This window comes from Myodes glareolus, chromosome 14 (genome assembly GCF_982192425.1).
Source record: "Myodes glareolus chromosome 14, mMyoGla1.1, whole genome shotgun sequence".
Lineage (NCBI taxonomy): Eukaryota > Metazoa > Chordata > Mammalia > Rodentia > Cricetidae > Myodes > Myodes glareolus.
In genome coordinates, this window is record NC_142039.1 from 36,310,832 (window position 1) to 36,336,250 (window position 25,419).

The 25,419-nt window shown below is 40.6% G+C and overlaps 1 protein-coding gene across 1 annotated transcript in view; it reads right to left on the reverse strand.

Annotated features, from left to right (window-relative positions):
- The window catches only part of LOC125417637 (POU domain, class 6, transcription factor 2), a 370,123-nt gene that overhangs the window by 38,381 nt on the left and 306,323 nt on the right, over positions 1–25,419 (reverse strand). Inside the window, exon 5 of the mRNA XM_087896666.1 lies at positions 678–818. Coding sequence (XP_087752792.1) covers positions 678–818 — 141 coding nt within the window. The remainder of the gene's footprint in view (positions 1–677; positions 819–25,419) is intronic.

The window sequence follows — 25,419 nt, forward strand, 5'->3', positions numbered from 1 at the left end:
ATGTCACCTCAGTGAACATGACACGGACACGCAAACCTTACTGGAGAATGGGTGCTCTCCTGTGATATGGGGGAGGGCTTAGAGGACCTGACACGTTAGAGATAATCAACAGGCATGCAAGAGACCTCCTGAGCCCCTGAAAAATCAGTGAGAGTGCTAGGGGCTGACTGGCAGCTGGCATCAAATGCCCCTTTTCTTCTGTGTCTTGAGTAGGACTTAGCACTGATTCTCCAGACATGCATACCTTGGATTTACCGAGGTTAGTTGAGGCACATCAGAGTAACCAGCAACTCATTACATCAGAGTTGTTAAAAGTGGAAAATTAAAAAAAAAAGCAAAGCAAGGTTTCCTTTCCAAAATTCAATTTTTGATGGTTTATTTCCAAGAAAGTTCCAAAAACGAGAAAGGAATTCTTTAACTCAGGTCATAACACTAGTCATCACACAAAACAAAAACAAAATAAAACCTTGACATTTTAGGGGGAAGAAAGAAAAATCCTGCTTCTGAAATATAGAAACACTTTCCCACCCCTCTCCTATTCTTGACATTGCTAGTAAACATTATTTATTTGCCTCAAATAGATGCAGCTACATATCACTGTCATGCAAAAGAAATCCATTTCCTTTCTGAGTTCAATCTGCCATAAAAATTCACTCTTGCTCCCGTCTCCCACTCACCTGTCCTTGTGCATTAGTAACTAGTTGACCTGTGACCCCCTGAAGGCTGGAGACGGCATTGCCAAAGGCCTGTGAGCTTGCTAGGGAGCCCATGGCTGCTGCAGCAGCGGCGGCCTGACTTGCTAGAGGATTATTAACCAGCTGCAAAGAAAGAAAAGATTAGGGTGAAAACCACCACGAGGCAGGGTAACCACATAGCGACACAACACTCCCTCCAGCTTGCTCATGCAAAGAGCCCCGAGCCCACTGCAGGGTCCCAGTAAGCGATTCCGTCTGACTCAGGGGCCAGGAACAGGGTAGGGGCTGGACTTTGTCAACCAATACTGGCTACTACGTGGAGCCTCAGCTGAGGTACACCTAGGAGGGATTTAACCTGAATCTGGGGGAGATCCCTAATGAAAATTCCAAGGAAATGTCAGCCTTCCTTGAACTTATCACGCTAGTGAAGCAGGATGGGCGGAGGAAATTGATGCCCACGGGATTTAGGTATGGGTTTTTCATCTCCACGAGGGAATCACAGTTTCTTCAGGGTCTTTTGGGTAAGGCAGGTTTCTCACCTCAGTTCCCTTTTTGAGGTTAGAAGCAACCAAAATCAGTGAAAGGCCAGCTTCTGTGACCTCATAGTGCTGGGACACTTGGTCTTATGTTGAGGAGAGATTCAAAGCCACTGGTGAATGATCAGGCTGACAGTTGCTTCTAGCTTTTCCTACTGTGTGGCCTCTTCCCTGGGACAAAGGTTTAGCAGGAAGGAATAAACAGAAGTGGGAGACAGACCAGCACAGGGAAGAGGTTATGGCTGCCAAATTCTGTTTTTCCATGGAGACCAATTCAATATTCTTTATCCTGCCAATTTTCCACACCACAGGTTTTCAGGCCTTCTGACCATGAGGCAGAAGGGTGGCATGAACTAAAATCTGCATTTAGGTTAATGACTAGATATAAATTCAAGAAACATTTAAACTATTTTCACAGTATTGGTTTTGATACATGAATTTCATTTGTATTTATTCTAGGGTGTTATTTTTTTCCTCCGTATAGTTTCTCTCAAGTACAACAATTGTGTATAATAATGCATTTTCCATCACCGGCTTCCACATCCATGCAACTCCTGCATTTTAGCAGAGACCTGCCAAGGCTAGGGCCTGGTGGAAAAGGATTAAAGCCATACTTAGTTCAGATCTTGGCTCTTCTAGAGTTCCTATTTTAGTATTGTTATTTTTAAACTTTCTTTCTACTTTTTAAATGATCTTTATTCTTCTTCCCTCTCTCTGTTTTTCCCTTTTCTTCTTTTCATCTCACAAAAATATTCTGTGCTTTAATTATTTTGGAAATCTGCCCAGAGTTTTACATCATTTGTTGAGAAAGGAAATAATAATCAAAAAATGAAAAAAGAAATTCAATAACTTTTTGTTAATGTATATCCTTTTCAGATTTTTATTTACTTAGAACCAAATCTCATTGACCTAGCACATTGTTTTAGAAAGAAAAATCTACTTTAAACTCATTGCTTTATGTCTTTTGCTTTTATCTCTCTCCTAAGGAAAAAAAAACTATGATTTTTTTTTTTAAGGAGAAAAAAAATCCTTCTTTGGCCTATAGAGAAACCCTGTCCTATCCCAGATTACCACCATGGGATTTAACATTCAGGGTAGCCCTGGTCTTGGAATTTTGAGTATGTCTATAGAGTGACCATGACTATGGCTGTGGAATGGGAAGTGTTAAGAGAAATACTCTTTGTTGTAGTCTGAATGCCCACAACAGATGGTCCACATTGTCTTCCTGGCGACCTGTGCCTCTAGCACCCAGCACAGACAGCACACACTGGCGTTTCATTCTGAGTTCCTTTGAGAAGGCTCTACTTGCATTGTTTCTATGCATGGAGCTGAAATGGTAATAAAATTCCTGGAATCATAGAATGGACTTTTTAACCCCTAAGAATGATTAATTTATGTGAAGTTTGCTCTTAATTTTGAAAAGACAATTTGTCTATGATTGTGGGTAAAATTTTTCAGTTTGCACATAGAAAATGCCTTCTATAGAAGATAAGCAGTTATTCTTGTTTAACCAAGAGCACACAATTTGTTCACTTGTCAAGCACTTATTTGATATCTTCTAGGTCAACCAAGATATCATCTGGGAAACAGTGGACCGACCGTTTGGGTGGAGCACAGGAAAGGAGACTGAGAACTCCCTGTATCTCAGATACCCATGTACTGTTCACCATTGTCCTTTGTGTTTGCTGCCAAATCTGAAACTTCACAGAGAACTCGCTTTGAATATAAAGCCAATAAATTACTTTAAAAAACCTGCTGAGTCTTTGTGCTTAAGGGTTAGAAATGGGGAATGGGTGTTTGAGAAGATTGCTTAAGCACCATGAAGGTGTGTTTGGTTTACTGACATTTATTTGCTCTGTACCCTGGTCTTAGGATTTCCCTGCCGTAGTGACATTTCTATGTGTCTCTGCATGTGAACACATGCGGGTATGAGTGCTTGCACGCGGGTGTGAGTGCTTGCACGCATTGTCTTTCCATCTGAAAGGGGAAAATGCCAACTTGGATGATATATATTATTGCTCTGTTTTGCAGAACCAACCCAGGGTTTTATATATTCTAGACAAGAACTTTCCTATTGAGCTGTACGCCACTAGCCCCAAATGACTTTCTTCATTCCTGTCCAGCTAGCTCCCTGCTTTGTATTTGTGAATGGCATCTGACTCTGGGGAGATGTCTGCCTGGCCATGATCTCGAGCTAGACTACCGACTCCCAGTGTGGCCCTTGTGGTACAAGTCAGTGTGAGAGTGACTTAGACGGTGTTTGTGGTCTATACAGGTTCACAAATTCTTCTTGGCTCTTCTGTCTGTGACTTCCTGGGCAGGGATGCGCTGCCATTAAGATAAGTGGCAAGCGATGGAGAATGGCCATCACCTCCGGCCATGTCATTCTGTGTTGTTCACAGTCATGTCACATTAGCAGTGTTCCTATCACTACTTCTTCCTGACTGGAGACTCAGGGTAGATTTGGACAGCTGTGAACTCATGCACGATAAATGCATATAATGAGCGTAGTGACGTTCCAGGGCCATGTGGGCACTTGGAGGTGGCGGCCAAGTTTATGCCTTCATAGCTTTCACTGCCAATGAACCTACTAGGAAAAGGCAGCCTGGGAGAAGTCCGACTGTATTACATGGTGTATTTTCAACAGATCAGTTCAGGACATGCTGGTTTTGGAGTGTTCTTGTTATAAATACAGGAAGGCTCAGAGGAAGGATTTGCCGCGAATTCGTGTTTTCCTGTTACATCCTGAGCACATCAAGTCGTGGCTTTTGAGATCCACAGCCTGTCTAATATCCACCCATGAAACAGCCATTTCTTAAGACGTTTCCCCTTTTAGGGTTTTACAAAATAAATTAACAGAATAGTTTCAGATGGGGTTGTGCACCACTGAAATAGGGCACCGAACTTCACCTTTCCCCTGTCCAGGCAGGAGAGAATCAGGCTGCAAACCAGGTGGTCTCAGCAGATATAAGAAATTCAAACCTTGTTTTTTATACCGGATAAAATAGGTGGGGAGACGAGAGCCCCGACGAGAGTATGATGAGAATGAGACGAGAGCGTGCAGGCGGAGCTCTGGACACACACCCATAGCTCACGCTGACAACTCTCCCTCTTTCATGCGCATTTTACTTTAGGGTTTTCTCCTTTTGTTTATTTGTTTGTTTCGTTTCAGCAGGGTCTTCCTCTGTTTCCCAGGGTGGCCTCCAATGTGTGATAATCCTGTCTTAGCCTCCCCAGTGCTGTAGTTCTAGGCATGTGCCAGTGTAACTGCCCTGGTATTTTTAAAGGGCAGCTTAGAGAAGCTACTAGCCAACGACATGGTAACTAAATGAGGTGAATTCTGTAATTTTAAAAAGGTGAGAGTAGAAAAGTATCTAAAAGAGAAAGAATTATTTCTTTTTTTAGATGTGATCACTGGAAGGTATACAAGACAAAGAAGGATTTGAAACAGTTGCTGCCAATCTCTCTCATATCTCTGCTGTCAGACAGGACCTGTGCATCTGTAGAGACAACAGACTCTGTTCTGGAGCCAGGACTCGTAGGTGACAGAGAAGTCAGAGAAGGCATGACTTTCTGTATCATGAGTTATTCTCAGACTTAGTTTATAACATTTTTAAAAAACTCTTAAAGCATTCACTTTCCAATTCGGTTCCTGGCCCATGTCAAAGCATTGTGACGTAGTTTATCTTACAGTTGCTTATTAGATAGTGAATGAAAAATAACCCTTGGTGTTTACAATGATCTCTCTCTCTCTCTCTCTCTCTCTCTCTCTGTGTGTGTGTGTGTGTGTGTGTGTTTGTCTGTGTGTCTCTTGGACTTTCTGTAGCCCAGGATGGCCTCATATGTTCTGTGCATCTAAGGATTACCTTGGACTCCTGATTTTCCTTGTCTTTACCTACAATTATTTATTTCTGTGTTCACAAATCAGTATGGTGCTGATCTCAGGAAAATAAATACATATTTTCAGGTCAATATGCATTGTGTATTTCCTTGTTGTTTATGGATATTTGATTATGTTGGAAAAATTAACGGAGTCTTCCAGAGAGCAGCCGTCAGGGGCACCGTGGGCATCATCGACAGATGTCATCATCACGGATGCCATCACAGCACAGAGCAATGCTTTCTCCATTTTTCTGAGGGATTGCTATTCTGCATCTTGGTAAAAGACTCGTGTTTCTTAAAGTTGAATATAAGCAGTCACAACGTTCTAAAAGAAATTTCTGGTTAAATTACAACAGCAAAACTCATTTGTATAAACAGGACAGCATAATGACACAGCTTAGCTGTGACATGGTATCTGATGTTTCTGTCTATATCCCAAGAGGGCTCTCTGGAGTCATAGGCTCAGAGCCTTCCTGGTGCATGACTGTCCAGGATCTAGGGTTCTATCATTCTCCTTAGGAGCCATGTGGATTTCATAGAGTGTGGGTTTAGGAACAGTTTTTTTTTTTTTTTTTTTTTGCTACTAACTTTTAGAGTCTGGGTGTGTGATCCCATTTCATTTTAAATGAGGACGCTGAGAAGTGCATTTATCACAGCCGACTCCTCATTTAACGTCCAAATGACTCTCGCTGAGTGTTTAGAAACAGGAAAATTTTGCAGTTTTTGGTTCATCTACATAATTAAGACTTTGGTTTTCCTTTTACTTGTACGTGGGAAAGAATCACATCTCTTTTGTTTTGGGGACTCTTTAATCAAATCAGTACTTCTGCTCCTCAACTCTTAAGGTGGTGAGGGGAACTCCAGTAGAGACGCATTGGGTGTCTATTCCAATGAGCTACTTCCCCTGTGTTTTATGCAGCGAGGCTTTTCCCTGATCTATGATTATTGCTGTGTGAGACCCCTAGAGCAGTTGGAAACCATTTTCGAGTGTTTTCACACTGAGCTGATCCTTGGCTCTCTCTCTTCCTGCTGTATTGTGGACATGGTTCTGTGTTAAATGCTGTCTATTCCATTCAACATCTGTCAAACAAACAAAGGTCTTCAGTGATCTTTCGGGTGAGGTGTTCTGAAATGTTTTTACTAACGTAAAACACTTTAGTTTGTTATCATAAAATCACACCGGTTTCTTCGTACTTCTGAAACTAATCTTAACCATCAACTGACAAGCATTGTAGCTTACTATTTTCTAATACCTAGTCATATTTTGCCTAACTGGAATTTAACAGATAATGTAATGTGTGTGTTGATTCCCTAGCCACAGGCCAGGGAGAGAAGTCTGGTCCTGTGGAGTTCTGAAGAGTGAATGGGGCCTCCGGCATGGGGCCTCGTACTCAATTTGAGGAAGCTGGGGCTTCATCTTTCACACCTGACAGGCATCACGTTAGAGCATCCTGTGAGCAACTGAGGGCTGGAAACCCCCAGGTGTGGTTGACCCTTGGCTCATGAGGTAAAATGAATTCTGTAGCCTAAGCAAGCCCTTGGAATGTGATAATTGTTGAAGCAGAGGGGTGGGAACGGCTCATGAAAACTTGGAATTCCAATCAGTCTCAGAGATTTTGTGACGTGGTAACAAATGCAGAGTTGGTCCTTGCCCTCTTTAGTTATCACGGAGGTCTCGAATCCTTGGCACTTCTGAGTGTTATACGGACAAAGAGCAGCCATATATGCTCATAAGCTCCCTTTATACCTCGCCCGAGCTTAAACTTATTAGTTGGTTCTGGAGGTTGGAGGCTGGTTGTCAGGAGAGCCATCGGGATATGCTATCAGAGGCTTAGAAATCTCAGCTCATGCCTGCCCTCCAGGGACTGAAGAAGGCCTGAGAGGGTACTTGCTGATTTCAAAGCTTTAGTCATGCGTACACTGGGTTTTTGAGGGTTCATAGGCTGAAAGGGAGGTGACTGTGCCTCAGACCACCTAGAAACAGAAGGTCCTGCACTCAGGGCCCACTGGCTCTCGCCTGTGCATCCTTTTATATAGTTCAGCCGTTCTCAACCTTCCTAATGCTGTGAGCCTTTAAATATAATTCCTTGTATTGTGGTGATCCTGACTGTAAAATTGTTTCGCTGCTATTCCATAACTGCAATTTTGCTACTGTTATGAATCATAAAGTAAATATCTAACATGCAGGATAGCGGATATGAGACCCCGAAGGTGACACAACCCACAAGTTGAGAACCACTGATATAGTGGAACTGTTCATTTGCATCCTTTCTAATATTCATAACCAGTAAATGTGTTTCCTTTGCTCTGTGAGTTACAATACCAAATTATTGTATAGGAAGAAGCACTGATGGGAATCTGAGTTGTAGTCAAAGGAAACAGAAGCTGGGCTCTTGTTTTGTCTTCATGTTCTGGCTTTCTGGGATCCTAGTCTGTTTGGATGCTCACCTTCCTAGACCTGGAGGGAGAGGGGAGGAACTTGAACTTCCCACAGGGCAGGAAAACCTGACTTCTCTTAGGACTGGAGAGGGAGGAGGAGAGGGAGTGAGGGGGAGGAGGAGAGGGAGTGGGGGGAATGGGAGGGCACGGGGAGGAGGGGAGGAAATGGAAATTTTTATAAACAAATAAATAAATTAATAAAAAAATAAGCTGGGATACTCTGGGGATGCAATACTTACAGTTGACATATGGAATATGCATGCATGTTAGGTGTTGGGTGTGTGTGTGTGTGTGTGTGTTGACCTTGTGAGGTTATGCATTTTATTTGTGAGGCCTGCACTAATTTCAGATAATTAACCTCAGACTTGAATTAAACAGTAGGAATTATTGTCGGTGTTCGCAGGGAATTGGAGAATTGCTTGGTATGGGGAAAATAGCTAAATACATTGCATGGCAGAAATATAAGTAAATCAACAGGTGTCTTTTTATATAATAATGTGTATGCTGCAGGTACAGATTTCAATGCAGTCTTTCAGTTATTGCTTTCTTCAGCCCACAAGCACTTAGTCAGTACTGAGCATGTTTAAGGCACTGTATGGTAATGAATGACAGACTGACATGTTTCCTATCTCATGGGGCTTATATTCAAACAGGTGAAGAAATTTGGTAGCAAAGAAACTGAAGATATTAGAAACCATCTAATAATGAATCTTCAATCTCGGAGGATGGCACTCCATAGCTGAGAGAAGATGGAGTGGATTCAAAGACATCTAAACAGCTGTGATCTGTGCACCTGGACCTGGACAGAAATGTGACTGGCAATTAAAGGACGTTCCTAGCTTAAAAGGGCAGTGGTATAGGACCATGCCTGGGAGCCTGAATTCTGGAACTAGATTCTGAAGCTGCTCTAAGGTAGTTGTTCCTTTTATTACTCAGTTTCTCCAACTTTAGTAAAATGGAAATAAATTATGACTTCCTAAAATTGTAAGATACATGCCTCATGGCTGATGATGCAGTCCAGTGGTAGAGCATGTACCTGGCATGTATAAGGTCCTGGATTCAAATCTGAGCACCACATATATGTAAAACCATGAAATAAAACAATAAAACTAGCCATTTATATAAACCAATTCATGAAACATTCTGGAAGAGTTCCTGACATAGAGTAGTGACACATAGACAGATGACCCTCCTCCATCAGGAAAAGTTCCTGACATAGAGTAGTAAGCCCCCTATAAGTCTTACTATAACTTACCTCTTATAGGTTTACCAATGTTTTAGGATTGAGTACCTTCACACCATCACAACATCCAAGGTAGCTGATTGGTCATTTTTCATATTCTAAATTATCTAAAGGTTTTATGCTTTGATACCTCTCCTTGCCATTCACACATCATTTTCCCTGCACATTCCCTTAAAGACACTTTTCTTGATTATAGGACCCAAAGTGCATTTCTTTCTACTGGTAAAGAGTCTTACCAAACCATCATAAGGAAATGAAATAATGCTCAGGATTTATTGCAAAATGATCCAGGATAGAAGGGTGATGGGGTAGGGAAGATAGGCCTTGGGTAGGAGTTGGTAGACACTGAGGGGCAAACTGACATGGTTCACAGTTTACTCTTTTTTTTCTACCTTCTTATTGGTTAATTCTCTTACTTGTAACTATGTTTTCCCCACAATAACAATTCTTAAAGATCCTCTTTGTGACATTTAATTTTCAATGCTGAATTGACTAGATTTAGAATCACCATACTTCTGGGAATTTCTGTGAGAATGTTTCCAGAAAGGTTTAACTGAGGAGGGAATTTTGAATGTTGGTGGCATCATCCATCCATGGGCTAGAGTTCTCAACTGAATAAGAAGATCAAAGGAGACAGCTAGTTGAGCACCAGCTAGCATCTCCCTGTTTCTTATTTCTCTTTATTTTATGTGCATTAGTGTTTTGCCACGGTTGTAAGGTCCCCTGGAACTGGAATTACATATTGTTGTGGGCTACCATGTGGGTACTGGGAATTGAACCCAGGTCCTTTGGAAGACTAGTCAGTGCTTTTAACCACTGGGCCATCTTTCCAGCCCTGGCATCTCCCTGTGTCTTGACTGCAGACTCAATGTCTCATGCTCCTGCTGCCATTCCATCTCCATCAAAATGGACTGTACCCTCAAACTGTGAGCTAGAATAGACCCTAAGTCCTGTCTTTTTTTAAGTTTCTTGTGTTGAGCATATTTCCACAGCAATTAGAAAATAATGAATACACCTTTCTCTTGTTTATCCCATCTAGTCACGTCACAGCACCCAGCAAAGGCCATTCATTTGTCTATTCTCTTTCTTCCTCTCTCTAGACTCTCTTTAGTAGACTTTGGGCCACAGCTATATCTTCAGCTTCTTTCACAATGAAAGGCACTCAGGAGGCCATTGGTAGATGTTTACTGAATTATTATGCAAATGCATGAGAAAGCCATCTGTCTTAGGTACAAGACCTTTGTGGGAAGTCAACCTGTCAATCTTTACAAAAAAAATAGTAAATAGTTTTTAAAATAAATGTAACAACATTTTTCCTTTTAAAAAGACCTTCAACTCTCTCATTTCACACTGCATCGGTCAACCTAGGCTTTAGGTGTGGGGTGGAAGTCCAGAAACTTCTGAGTTCTTAGGTGTTAATTCATCAAGCGAATTAGGCTCAATAAATGCAGATGTATAGGCAGATAACCTGCAAGGCTACCGTGGCCCTGAATGATGTTTCTGACCATAGTTGAGAATTACATTTCCAGGATGGAAATCTAATAATGATGGCAGGTGGAGATGAAGATGTAGCTTTTCTTTGGACTGCTAGGATGAAAATCCCTGTGCCATCTCTAAGACACTGAAAGCCTGGAAGGTGTGGAGGACTGGAGAGGGGGCTTAATCACTTGGCTTGAGATTATAGTCATGGTTTTATAATGATGTTTCAGATAATGATGAACTGCATATGGAATCATGGTCGTATAAGACTACAATGGAACTGATGCATTTATATTGCTTAGTAATGCTGTAGTTGCCATATCGCCACAGCATAAGACATTACTTATATTTTGTGTTGATGTTAGCAAACATACCAATCATAAGAATGTATAGCATTTACATATAGCCTATAATACTTTATAATAAAAATAATTGACTGTGTTACTGATGAATGCATTTACTGTACTATACTTTGTTTTGTGATTTTAGAATGTACTCCTTTAATTATGCAGGAACTTAACTGTAAAACAGTTTGTTGTATTATGTGTGCAGTAGTCTCTCCATTTCTCTTTATTGTATCTCTTGATTGCACCACACAGTACAGCAAGTAATTGAGCTACGCAATCCAGTTGCATTCTGTATTATTTGCATCGTGGGTGGTGAAATGGCCCAGTAACACATTTCTGAACATGTATGTCTGCCAGTAAGCTACTCATGACTTTGGCTGGGCATCGAAAGTTAAAGTGGTAGTAAATGTGGCCTTTTTGTTTGTTTGTTTGTTTTGTTTTTTTTTTAAATCACTGGGTTTGATGGACAGCATTAAGCTGTGATGGGGATTTATGGATTATCAGGCCTCTTGGGTATACAAATAGTTGTGGCTTTATAATGGTTACTGAGTCAAAAGCGAGGCTCTGAACAGCTGACTTTACAAAGGCCTGGCATCACTGAAGATGGACAGAGGAGGCTCCCCCACAGTGAACATGAATATCTTAGTGAGTGTTCTAGAATCACACTGGGGAGATAGCTAGGTGCTGCATGGGGTCTGAGTTCATGTTAGGAAGAACAATTGAGGGGACTGCTCTGAAGACACTAGGTAAAGAAGAAGGAAAGGAATCTTGACTGCCACGCTGTAATCGGGTGGGAAGTTATTAGAAAGCTCTCCAAAGGCATGTGCTCCTCTTTGACTTTTAAATGTACTGATAAAATAACCAGTCCCAGAGTAGAGGCAAGAAACTAGCCTTTGCTTCAACATAACACACTGATTTGAATTTATAGTAGGAAGACCATCATTATGAGAGCACACTAACTCTAAATCAAATTTCATACAAGTGTTATGTGGACAAATCGAGAGTCACTACAAACCTGCACATCTCATTTCCTTTCCTGTCCAGTCCTCCACCTAATAACCCGAAAATCCATCTCTTTATAGAGTTTCATGATATTTTCTTACTTACATACAAAGTGCTGCTTTTACCAATTGCCTGTTGTCATGGCACATTAGTTAGGTGAATTTGTTGATATTACAGAATCATTCTTCCTGTATTTCTTATTCTCTCATTCACTTTAAACAAATAATTGTGAATACTCCTGTGATGAAAAAAGAATAAATTGATGCCATGGTACAGCAGTTAGTATTGTTCCAATCTCTAGCAATTGAAAAGCTTATTGCACTCTTTATTTGCCCAAGCTTAATATATATCTTGATTCTCAACACTTGTTGATTCTCTACAAGGGAACATAGGTGCTACAGAGTGCGTAGGAAAGACAAGAAAGAAAGAGGGACCAAAAGTATAAGTCAAGAGACAGTTTCTATCTTTATGAAGCTTCAAGGAATCTTTTCCCAAGACTTACTGATTCAACTAAGAAAATAAAGCAAGGAAATGCCAATAGCCACCAAAGAAGCAAGACGTGAGCTAACAAGGCACAAGCCTTGTGGTAAACTAATATAAATAGGTTAATATAAACTAATAGAATAGGTTAATTTAAGTTGTAAGAGCTAGTTAATAATAAGCCTGAGATAATAGGCCAAACAGTATGTAATTAATATTAAGTCTCTGAGTACTTATTTTAAAAGTGGCTGCAGTACCAGGTGGGACAAGAAACTTCCAGTTACAAGTGGTGTCTAGTGTCTGGCATGGATCCACATAAGACTTAAAAAACTATAAAAGGGTTCTAAATGCACAAAAATGAAGCCCTACTGGGCTCCATAGCCTTTTCTGCCATCCACAGTACAGAGACACGTCTACCAACAGCTGTCTACAAGATAGAGCTGGCTGCTAGATGCCATGAGCTAAGACGCATGGTGGGTTTCCCCAGTCTCACACAGACCTCAGTACAGAGAGGCTAATCTGCTGTGCGCTGTGTGGCAGATTTACCTTTCGTTCACACAGACAAAATAGGGTTGTGGGCTGAATGTGTGCTACCTGATGCCAGCATTGGAGGGTGGGGAGTAAGCATGATGCTCGTTGCTACCTCCACCATGTTTAAAAGCCAGTTAGGGCACAATGAACAGCCAAAGAGGCTACTCTGGTCCTAGCCATACTCACTTACCAGTTAAAACAGTGACCAAAAAAAGTTACATATATGCAATAAAAAACAAAAACATACAAACAAAAAAACCTCTAAAGGGGTCACAATGTTTTTAATAAATAAACATAGGCTTGAAAAAGAAAAAATGGGTATAGGCAGTTATAGAAAGAAACAAATAGTTTGAAAAATAAAACAAAGTCTTTAAAGAGTCAATAAGAGTAATTTAAAAAGCCATGTAAAGATGGAAAAATACACAAAGAGTCTGGATTATGTATACTATTTTGCATTCTTTGAACTTTTTGACTGTTAATGAGCTAACAGTAGAAACACATTTAATTGTGAAGGCTACTAAGATAAACCAACATAAAGGTGTCTTGTTATTATAATTTGGGTCTAAGGATTTTTGCTTTGGAAAAGAGGATTTGCTTTTGTTTCCACAGAAGATGAGAAGCTATGGATTCCTTCTAGGCTAACATAGTTTGATCAAATGAGACTCTGAGAGATCTCTGATGGAAGTGATGGCCCAGGTGATCCTGCATCCAGAACAGCTTCAAGAAAACTGGCTGAGGCGAGCAGCCTCACAGACTACTATAGCTGATTATATTTTACTATAATCCTAATTTTTCTCAGGATCCCCGTAAGATTACCAGTGACCCCAATCAGCAGGAAGTAGCATAAAACTATGTCCCAATTCCCAAAATATTGTTTATAAACATTTGTTTTCATTTAAAGGGGGTTGATTATAAATGGTTAATGGTAATAGTCAATCCCTTCCTAAAGAAAAAGGGAATATGATGTAGAAATGATTAAAAGGTAGATTATTGAATCTACTTTAATTCAAAAAACAACTGTTAATCTCTAAATACTTCTTCACATTGGTATGAATTTTGGTTTACGGATATAAATTTAAGGTCAATTTTGTTATACTATATGTGTATTTCTATACTATATGTGTTTTATGTTTAGGTGGCTCAATTAAAAATGCAGCCTCCAGGCAGTAGTGACACACACTTTTAATTCCAACACCAAGGAGGTAGAGACAGGCAGATCTCTGTGAGTTCGAGGTCAGTCAGGTCTACAGAGCAAGTTCCAGGAGAGGCTCTAAAGATACAGAGAAACCCAGTCTTAAAAAAAACAAAACAAAAAACAAAACCAAAAATGTCATGTATAGTTAAGAAATAAAAATTAATAGTCATCTATAATAGTCAAACTTACAGTCATGTTAGTTAGGTTTCCTAGATATGCAGAGATATATTTCAAATAGGTAATCCTCAAACACTTCAAAACCTACAGAATATGAAATTTAAAATGTCTTAAGAACTTAGACTTTTCTCTACAGTGAGACATGTCTGCTCCTGACAGCACTAATTACTTCAAGAGGATTATGGGTACTGAAGAAGCTCCTTATAGAGTTTGCTTTCAATGTGGTGAGACTAGCCATTTGGGCAAGAAACTGCTCTTGCCTCTACTGCTTGACAGTATGCTACATGAACTGGACATGCAGGACCCACAGGAAAATGACCACTGAACTTTGTCAAAACAAGGTGGGATGGCCTTTCAGGGTACCTGCTTCACAGAAGAAACTACCAGACATTCTGTAGGACACAGAGGAAAATGATCAACCAACTGCCAATAAAGATGAGACAGTTTCAAATTTCCTGCTTCACTGAGAAGTCTGCCAGATACTCTAGGCCTATAGGCTGAAGATGCATGTCCCAATGTTACAGAAGAACTTTGGGTGACTGTCAGGCAGTCAGATATCTCTGTCTTTTCTAGAATTTTGGAAGTTACTTACATATAATATTACCTAACTATAACAGGAACCGTATTGTTAGCAACTTCCAAAATTTTCTGTTTACTTCCTGCAATTCCTGTTTACTTAGGTAATATTATATCCTTCTGAAGTCTTTGATGGAGTTGAAGACTTGAAAGTTATAATGATAGTTTTCCTTAGTTATGATGAATTCGATATGAAACTTTAGACTTACAAAGATAGAATAGATGATAGAGTATTTTCATTAATTTTGTCAAATACAAATAGACTAAATATTGTAGCTGTAATTCTTGCTTCATAACTGTTTTGTTATATGCAATTTTACTGTTAAAGTTAAAACCTCCCTTTTTAATTAGACAGAAAAAGTGAGATGATGTGGGATTCTCTTTTGTGTGCTGTGAATATGCTTTATTATAATTGGTTAATAAAGAAACTGCTTTGGCTTATGGCAGGAAAGAATACAGCTAGATGGGAAAGCCAAACTGAATACAGGAAGAAAGAAATTGGAGTCAAAGGATATGCCAACACCTGCCAGAGAAGCAAGATGTGAGGTAATAAGCCACAAGCCATGTGGTAAAATATAAACTAATAGAAATGTGTGAATTTAAGTCGTAAGAGCTAGTTAATAATAAACTTGAGCTTTAGGTCAAACAGCATATAATTAAAATAAAAGAAAAATGAAACAAATCCTCTTTTTTCCATCTCAATAATCATATTATTAAAAAGTGCTCATAATAAGTGTTCTGCAGAATCTCGGTTTTGAGCACCTGTGGACAGATGGAGGCCCTTTTTAAGCGGTGTCTGAATTTTATTGTTATGCACAGTGGCTTGTTTGTCTACATAAAGTTTACTCACTGATCAGCTGTTACAGCTTCAGAGGCTTTGGTATTCTCAGAAAAGAATCTTATACTTGGATCACAGTTTCCAACCCCAAGAACAGGTAGTAATCAGCCTGTTTTTTTGTCTTTCTGCCCTGGAACCTTAGGACACTAGTGTGGTCCCTTCACCAAACAGGGTGAGGACTCTGGCAAATGGCCCGATAAGGCACCCTGAGCATCACAGAGGTGGCTACAGCACCATCTCTGAATAGCTGAGAACAACTCTATAAAGAAAAGCAAGTGGCCAAGTTATTAGAGAAAATATGGCTGCATAGACTCACACAAACAAAAACATGAGCAGAATGCTCAAAGATAAATAAAATCCTCTGCACTCACAAAATGTGTTGGTTCTAGGTTGTTCTAAAAACACTAAGTTAACAACGAGAAACACTCTCCATAGGAGCCGTAAGTCAAGAAAATATAAAAAGTTGTTGTACAGATTCTTTGGGAAGTTCTCATTAATAAAGCTGAACATAGGTTAAAAAGTATAAAACTGAATCTCTCCATGAGCCATTGCAAGGCTGTGTTGGGCTTCCCCACATTTAGAGCAGGCAGTCAGAGACTGAAGAGAGGGCAATCCTTCCAACCAGTAACAAAAAGCTGCCACAATCTTTCCAAGCACTGTCCAGCACTGAAGGACACAGAGCTGTCCTAGGATGTCAGAGGGACCATGGCAAAGTCGCTGGAAGCCAGAGCTCTCAGGTTTATTTTGTGAGTCTGCCGCTCACTGGCCCCACCACCTTACCTGACTCAGTCTTTGCAGTGAGAAGATGGAGCTACACAGTTGTTCTCAAAGCTGACTCCAGAGTACTGCAGTCACAGCTGATGTAAGCACTCTGTTGAAAACTGGGGACCTGTGCCGAGATCCACCAATAAACGTCACTTATGCTACTCCAAGGACAGGAGAAAGCCAGATTTCTGCTTCCCCGGAACTCTGCAGGGCTTTGAACGTAAGACAACCCCAAGAATCTTGACTTCCATGAGGAAGTCTGCAGGAAAACCTGTCCAGCCGTGGCCCTGACCTGGATCCAGCCTGCCACATCAGCAACACACAGAAACTCTACAAGGCAGATTTTAAGGCATTTCCTTCGCTCCTGCCTCAAGAATGTTCCTTTAGACTCACAGCAGGCAAAGCTTAAGTACATGGTGGCTTGGCCTGGCTGATCGGGGACCGGGGACACAGTGCGAGTGGTGAGGAAAAGCTGCTCACTCTCCTCTAACTGGGAATGCAGGCAAAGGGGAGGAGCCTGACTCCTAATGTCCACTTTGAAATCCATGACTCTGTGACCTTACTTAGTCTCACTAGGCCTCATCTATGACATCCCAATGGCACTGGAGTTGGGTGCTCAAGCCTTTAACACAGGGCTCTGGGGACACTTAAGATCCCCAAAACGACAATGATAATGTCAAAATGTAATAAAATTGGGAACAGTGCTGTAACTTTTTGAAGGTTTATAAGAAATATTAAATAAATCTATTAATTGAATGTTATTCTTTCCACATTACCCTTGTCTTTGTGTCTCCCTCTCTTCACCCTCTCAAGTGTGTGTGTGTGTGTGTGTGTGTGTGTGTGTGTGTTTGAGAAAGGGCCTTGCTCTGTAGCCCAGACTGGCCTGAAACTTGAAGCAATATTTTTGTTCCTTTTGCTTCAGATTTCCAAGTGCCGGGATTATAGACGAGTCACTTAATATAATTTTCTTAACGGCTGGAAACAATGGAAACGTGGCTGAAGTAATATTTTAGTGAGCCAGGCGGATGGCAAGGTTGGAGCATGGCAGGCAGCTCACTGACTTCTGCGGCAGCTCCGGCAGCCTGGGGTGGGCAGGGTTGGTGTGTAAACCCCCGTCAAGCTGAGATGGCTGAAACCGCTTCCATATGATAAAACTATCATGATGTTTTAGCACAGGGAGCAATAGAATGTTAAATCTACGATAGATTTTTAATAAAAACCAAACTACCTGATGTGAAAAGGTAAACAGCTGTAAGTCATCTGAACAAAGGTCTTCATAAACTCCGGAAGACTGAACACTGGGGTACCCGGGTTGCTGCAGAGCCGCTGCAGGGGGACTGGGATGATCTGGGTGGAGGGACAGCTGCTGCGAACTTGGATAACATTAATATTAATTTCAAAATGTTTAGGACTTCAGGAGGTCATATTCTTGCATCTGAATGGTAGAAAGCCTTCTTTGTATTTTATTTGAATTTTCAGATTAGGTTTTGCTCTGTGTGCCACTTTTTAAAAGCCGAGAGCCCCCGTGCTTTTCATTTACAAGCACTGAGAAAAAGAGTCCAACACTCACTCTCTCAAACACACTTTCAGACACATGTATGCTCACACTCTCACATACACACACATACAAACACAGTTCTCACACACAGCCGCATACATGTGCACCTGCACAGTTTCACATACACACACAGTCATTTATACACAGGTAAACACATGCCCACTCACATAAATTCACAGAGACTCACACATGTTACTCATACTAATTCACATATAAATACATATACATATACTTACACAAATACATTTACATATCACACTCAATAACATACTCACATACACACACACTTACACTCATATATATATGTATATATATATAAATATATACACACACTCACACATATATTCTAAAAAATCATATACCCACTTACATACACACATATGCACACAAACACACACACACCTCATCACATATACACACACTCGCACTCCTGTGCACACTCTCAGATACATATTCACACACACTTACATACATATAAATAATCAGGCCACACACACTTATATACACACTTCCCACACTCAGCATGCATACACACACATACACACTCACACACACTCATACACTTGCTTACACTGAACTAAAAGAAAATATAAAACTTCAGGAAATGAGTAAGTAATTCTTTTCTGAAAACCATTAAAATATACAGAGATGGAGATGTGAGAGTGTTAAGCATTTTTTTTAAGATTTTAATATTAAGAACTTGAGTAAATTGACCAAGTTGGTCAATTTAGTTTTTACCAGGGAACAGCAAGAAATATATTTTTAAAGAATATTGGAATAGAATGGGAATTCATAATGTCTTTAGGGCAATGCATTTCTAACTTTTGGCTATGCAAGCAATGGCACTGTGGCAGAGTGCTTAAGTAGTTCTCAAAGTCTGTGTTTCGAGACTGTGGTCCCAGGGTTTGCTCTGAAGTACAAGGTTTGGAAAACAAATAGGCTTGACAGACACTGTGTTGCATATGCCTTCTGTCGACTGGCAGTGATCTCAGTATGTTAATGGCTCTGCACACAGTCCACAGATAAGGAAACTTTCTCAGCACGTAGATCCATTGCACCTAACATTATTGATCACAGTAGCTCCTTTAGATATGGTGCCACATGTAAAACCCTTCAGAACTGTGTCCCATGTTGTGTTCCCTGAGAAATGCTAGGTGATGCATCAATCTGTTATCCATACATTTAGCAAATACGCAAAAAGAATATGGTTGCATCCATATTCCCTAGCCCCATCACCTACATCTCTATGAAGGACGGTATCTGCAAACCTGGGTGCTCCACAAGCTACATACATCTGGAGAATGTTTCACAGACACTTTAGCTATGATTCATACAAATTGGTTAAGCTAAGATTTATCAATTTCAATATCATGTATCATGGAGACCACAGTGCTGTGGGACAATGGTCTGTACCCTGTTACTTGTATTTTAAATAAACACTGATTGGCCAGTAGCCAGGCAGAAAGTATAGGGGTGACCACCAGGCAGGAAGTAGAGGCGGGGCAATGAGAATTCTGGGAAGATGGAAGTTTCAGTCTGCAGTTGTCACCCAGACAGAGAAGAAGCCAGACACAGGGCAAGCAAGATGTGACTGCCTTGCCAAAAAAGGTTCCAAGCCAAGTGGCTAACACAAACAGAATTATGGGCTAATATAAGTTATAAGAGTTAATAAGAAGACTGAGATACTAGACATATCGGTTTATAATTAATATAGACCTCTGTGTGATTTCTCTGGGACTTAACGACTGAGGGAGCTGGGAAGGACAGAAATCTCAGTCAATACCACAGGCGATGGGAATTCATAAACATACCTGCTTATTATTGCACAACAGTGGAGATCATATTTTGAATTCCTAGGAAGTGGAATAGAATCAGTCAGCAAGCCCAACAGCACATGGCAGTGCGTAACTCTTGATACCCGGAGCAGTAATTTTTACATCCCACAGAAAGAAGAGGTGTGGATAGAATGGAAAGCAGGCTCATGTGTTAGAGGAAACTTCCACGACAAGCTTGGATGATGATTCTCTGAGGACAGAGTTCAAGACAGCCGTGTGTGTCCACAGGTTTCCACTCTTAAGCCGGGGTGGTGGCTGTGGTGTTAATTCTGTCTGTGACTGATGATTAACCAAGGGTAAGATTCTTTACTGTTTTCTGTGCACGTGTGGCTTGGGAAATAAGTAATAAATGACCACTAACACTTTTATTTTGTTTATAAACTTCAACCTAAAGTGATATTCACTGATAAATAAGCCCAATGTGCATGTATGTCATGTCTATTGCATACTGTAGCTAAATTGATTCACATTAAGAGGCAAATTTCCACTCGATATGTTATTTTTCTCTAGTTTCTAAAGGTACAGTCATTTTACGTCTTAAGAATATTGGTGAATAAAATTCTTTGCCTCTACGAATTAATTTCTTTACCTCACAGTTGAAAGAAAGAAAAGTTACTTAAGAAGTTGACTTGATTATATGCAAAATCTTGAAAAATATTTCTATCACAGAAAAGTGAGCCATTACAAATTACAGTTAAATCTTACAGTGTAAAACCTGGTTATAAGAAAGCCAGTTTTACAGTTTGGAACTTGACAATAAAGTTCATTTTGAAGCATGTGACGCCTGGACTAAAGAAACACTTGTTTCTGGGGATACATTTGTTCAGTACCAGGAGTGCAGGTGATAGCACATTTTGATATAATCTTGTGGTGCCACCTTGCCCTTAATTTTCACTTAGGAGGGTAGAAGGTCATGTGATGCCGGGGCTTCTGAGTTCCTGAAACTCAGGAACTGTGTTTCTGGACAATGCTAGGCACATTATGACCACTGTAGATCTGCTTCTCAGTGATGAGCGTCTCTCAAAAACGGGGAGGAGGAGTCAATGCACTGATGTATAGAGATGTATAAAGATAGCAAAGCAGTAAAATTATGGTAAATAAACACAGGAAATGCATTGAAAATTACATTCCATTTTAAAAATATTTCAAAACAATCCTGTAATTTTCTAAACATTTTTAATGCATTTATCTTTCATGAACTCTGTCACCTAGTATTCAAGTAGTAATCACGCAACACATTATAAAATATGTTGTTTCAAGTGGAAATGGTTTCAGATATAAAATGTGCTTCATGTACTAGCCATTAATTTAACAGGATAAGTGGAATATGAACTTGGCAGCAAAATTAGTACTCTTTGTCCCTTCTCATGTTTGTTTTCCTAGAAGACAGAGTCTGGGGAATTCACCCAGCTATTAGATACGTCACCCACAGCAACTTTTTCTTCCTTTCAAATCATTTTGATTGGCTTCTTTCATTTAGTAATGCACATTTAATTCTTTTTCTCCTTTCATAGCTTGCTAGTTCACTCCTTCTTAGTTGTGAGTATTCAATTTCAGTAGACATTAAATATTCCCAAGGTATCACATTTTATTTATTCATCCACTTGTTGAAGGAAATATTAATTGCTACCAAGTTTGGACAATTATGAATAGAATACAAACATTCATGAGCAGGTCTTAGTGTGGATGCTGGTTTTCGGCTTTGTTGGGTAAATATGACGGAGCACACTGGGTGGACTGCATAGCAAGAGTGTGTTTATGCTTGCAAGAAACTGCCAAACTGCCTTCCAAAGTGACTGTCTCTTTGTACTCCCACAAGTGCCCGTTGCATCAAGGTTTCTCTAGCCTCAGTGTGTGTGTTCTGATTGTGGGTCATTCTAACAGGTAGTGGCTCACCAGAAAGTAAATGATGCCACTGTGAAAAGTCTATGTATGCGCTGTGCGACTCCAACTGTGATATTCTGGGAAAGGCAGTGATGGGAGGAAGACGAGGTCCCCAGGACTTCTGGGAAAGGAATGAGGATGGGCATCATTATACACTTGTCTAAAGATAGGATGAGCAAGACCAAGAGTGAGCCCTCATGTAGACTGGAGCTTTAGGTGAAAATGCTATCTTTGTGGGGTCTTTAATGATAACAAATGCACCATCTGGATGCATGTGGGGTGCTGTAGTAGGAGAGGCTGTGTAGGAGGGGGAGCAGGGATGTATGAAAAACTCTCCACCTTCCATCAAGTTTGTCATGAACCCAAAGCTGCTTTGAGCAGTTGATTAAATTCCTACAGCTAATTGTTCTGATGATGACACAAGTCTCCTGACAGGACATTCAAACAGCAGAAGCAAGGAGAGAACAAGTATTGACCAAGGCCTTCACAAAGGCTGTGGAATTGCCTTTGTTCCTGAGATGACTATGTTTTCTGAATGAAAACTACCAAAAGCAGTGAAATTCTTGACTTCAAAAGACATTTTCCCTACACCTACTACTAAGTCTAACTGTCCAAGATTGAGCCCCAGGACCTACATGTAAAGCACGAGAACTCTTTCAAGTTGTCCTCTGACTGCCCCACACTTGCTGAGACATGCCCCCCCACTCGATTCATTTAAATAAGGGCAACGCTAAAAGACAAGCTCTGAGCTGATATCAATTAGATGAACTCCGCAGGTCAACAACAAAGAAGAGAATGGATTTAAGAGGGAGTGGAGAGGCTGAAGCGGTGGATTGGTGTAAATACAGCATTTACATGTGAAATTCTCTGACGAATCAAAATTTTTAATAAAAAATACACTCCACACACCCTCATTTGCTGTTATGTAAAGTCTGAAAGGCAGTTTTCTTCTTCCTTGAGAGGTCACCCCGAGGATGCACACAGAGGCAGTCACAGCTGCCCTAAACATGCAGCTCCAACTTCATGCCTGCATCAGCGTCACGTTGGGCAGTCGGACCTATGGCCGAGTTTGTGTGCTATTGTGCAGCTTTTAAATGGAGCTTGCCATCCTCCTACTTTCACAAGGTTCCAGATGGGTTTACGTGGAAACAGGCTCTGTAGGGCAATGCTTCTCAGTCTTCCTAATGCTGCGAACCCCTTAATACAGTTCCGTGTGTTGTGGTGACCCCCAACTCTAAAATCCTTTCCTTGTTACTTCTTAACTGTAATTTTGCTACTGTTACGGAAATATCTGATATCTGACCCCAAAGGGTCGTGACCCACAGGTTGAGAACCACTGCTACAAGGCATAGACTGTTGTTGAAGGAAGGCCTTTGGGACTAAGCCCTGCAAAAGGAGTGGGTGGAAAGAGTGAGCAGAGAACTTGGGTTTGATGCAGGTCTGTCTGGGTGTCTTCCAAGCCCACAGGGAAGCTGTGGAGCTACAGCAGTTCATAAATATGGGCTGAGCTGGGCTGTATTGATTTAGTTACTTATTTTAAGGGAGCAAGAAGCAGGGTGGTAGTGGCACACGCTTTTAATCCCAGCACTGAGACTGAGGTCGTTGAATCTCTGTGAGTTCGAGGCCAGCCTAGTCTACAGAGTGAGTTCCAGGACAGCCAAGGCTATGCAGAGAAATCCTGTCTTGAAAAACAAAACAAAACAAAAAAGGAGCACAAATACTTTGTTTAAAGCAGCATTGACAGAACAGATCAGATTACGCGGTAAGAGAGAAGTGAAACATTTGAGGAGTGAAGATTCACAAGGGCCAGAGCTTTGAAAGGTCACATGAGTAGGTCATAGGATGTGGGTCATCCTGGTCAGTGCACAACCTTAAAGAAGAAGGCCCTTTTCAACTGAGGCCACCTAGGATGAGTTGCTGACAGAGGTCACTTCAGGCAGCTGGACCAGCATGTCACTCACCAAAGAGGAGCTGAAGGCACGCCTCCCCTTTAAGTCTCCATTTCTTACTGTGGGAATGGGGAATAGGGAAGGCACTGGCTTTAGGCATTTATACAAAGTTTCATGTTCAATGCAAGTACAGGGCTTGCTATTGTAGGATGATCATGTCATTCTTTGAAGAACATTGCTCTTTCTAGAAGTCAACGTGCTTTTACCAGGGCAGAGTCATGCCCTAAAGACTTCTTTTTATCGGTGAGTTCCGTTCTGAGCCAACACAAAATTCTCCCATCAAAACCAGACTTTTCTGTTATTCCTAAGTAATCTGCACGTGATTCTAATTAATATCTGCCATATTGAAATGGGTCATGGGCACGCCTAATTTCCTGGCTCATGTTCTAGAACTGAGAGCAACCCCAGAGAAGAGACCATGTCTTAGCCTCTTACTTCCTTACGCTGCTGCTGGCACTGATCGCTGTGCTTTCTTAGGGAAACGATGAACGTTCGTTGACTGAATAAACACGCAAAAGGGAATGGTTGGCCATTTGTCACATACTGCTCCTTTTGCTATTACAAGGTTGTGAGATTTACAGAACCTATTATTTCCTGACTTTACCCTTGGGAAGTCCAGAGTTAAGTTTAATGAGCAATTATAGACATAGTATTAGCCTACCTATTTGGTGTCTTATTTTCCTTTCACTCTGCATTGATTTTGGTGTTTGTTTTATTGACTTTGCTTATGACTATTATATATTTTTTATCATAATCTCTCTTGGATACCCTTTGACTGTGGGCAGGTTATAAATTCCATGTATGCAAATAACATCTTCCATGTTCTGTTCTGGCTTTTAAAAAGCATTTAAGGATTACCATCTGAACATAATTCTTTATAAGGTTTTATTTCTGTAACAAAAATCTTCCACGTATGTAGAATCAAGATGATCCATTATATTTTTGCTTCCATTGCAATGTTATCAGGAGTTATTGTGCAACAGCATTAGATCCCAAAATATGGCAGGGGTGATTCTTAAAATATGGTTCATAAGGAGAAAATAAGGTACTAAGCAAAAAGAAACAATAAGTGATAAGTGGAATTATCTATCTGTCCATTCATCCATCTGTCCATCTGTCCATCTGTCTATCTACTCACCCACCTTTTATCTAGTGGGTGTCTGTCCCTGTTCGAGATACTGGAGAAATCCAGGACAAGACCCACATGGGGCAGGGTGCTTGCTGTTACCTTTTTGTAGAAGATAGGCAGTCGGGAGCAAACAACGGGCAATTTTAGGTTGTAGGAAATGCTGGGAAGAAAACAAAACAGAAGAATGTGGAAGGGGAACTGGTAGAGGAGAGAACAGAAGAATTAGGTCATGTGGAAAGTAGAGCTATCTCAGAGAAGGTGAGAAAGAGAGACCGTTTAATGATGAGAGGAAGCCACTCATGTAAAAATATGACATATGACCAGGTAGAGAAAAGTCAAGAAGTGCAAGATCCTGAGGCAGAAGCAAGCTGGGCTGTTGAAGCCTTGACAATTATTTACAGCCAGATATTTTTTAACTTAATTTGTACTCAATACATCCAGCAGACTGACCTTACTAAAGAATCATCAAACATCTGCAGCTCCCAACACCTTATAGGTTCCCCTTTGTTGTCCTACATTCTATAGACTTCAGATGGCATCCCAAGTGGACATGTCTTGTGCTGAAATGTATTTTGTTCAAACTTTAAGAAACTTTGCACAGATTTCAACATGGCTATCTATCATTGCTACTGTAGAAAGGGAACTGCCTTGCCATGGAGTCTGGCCCAAGCCCTGGAGCGTTTGATCTGAACCAAATGCAAGTGCTTCTAAGGATGGAGTGTCTATTATTTTATGAGACACAGTCAATAAAATTCCTCCTCCTGACTTTGGTGGAACAAATGAGAACCACTGGGGCTAGTTGGATTTATCTTCCTCTCTGAGACCTCTAAGTGGGCAGTGCTTTGGATTACAGAATCAGCTTTCAGAGCAAAGGTCTTT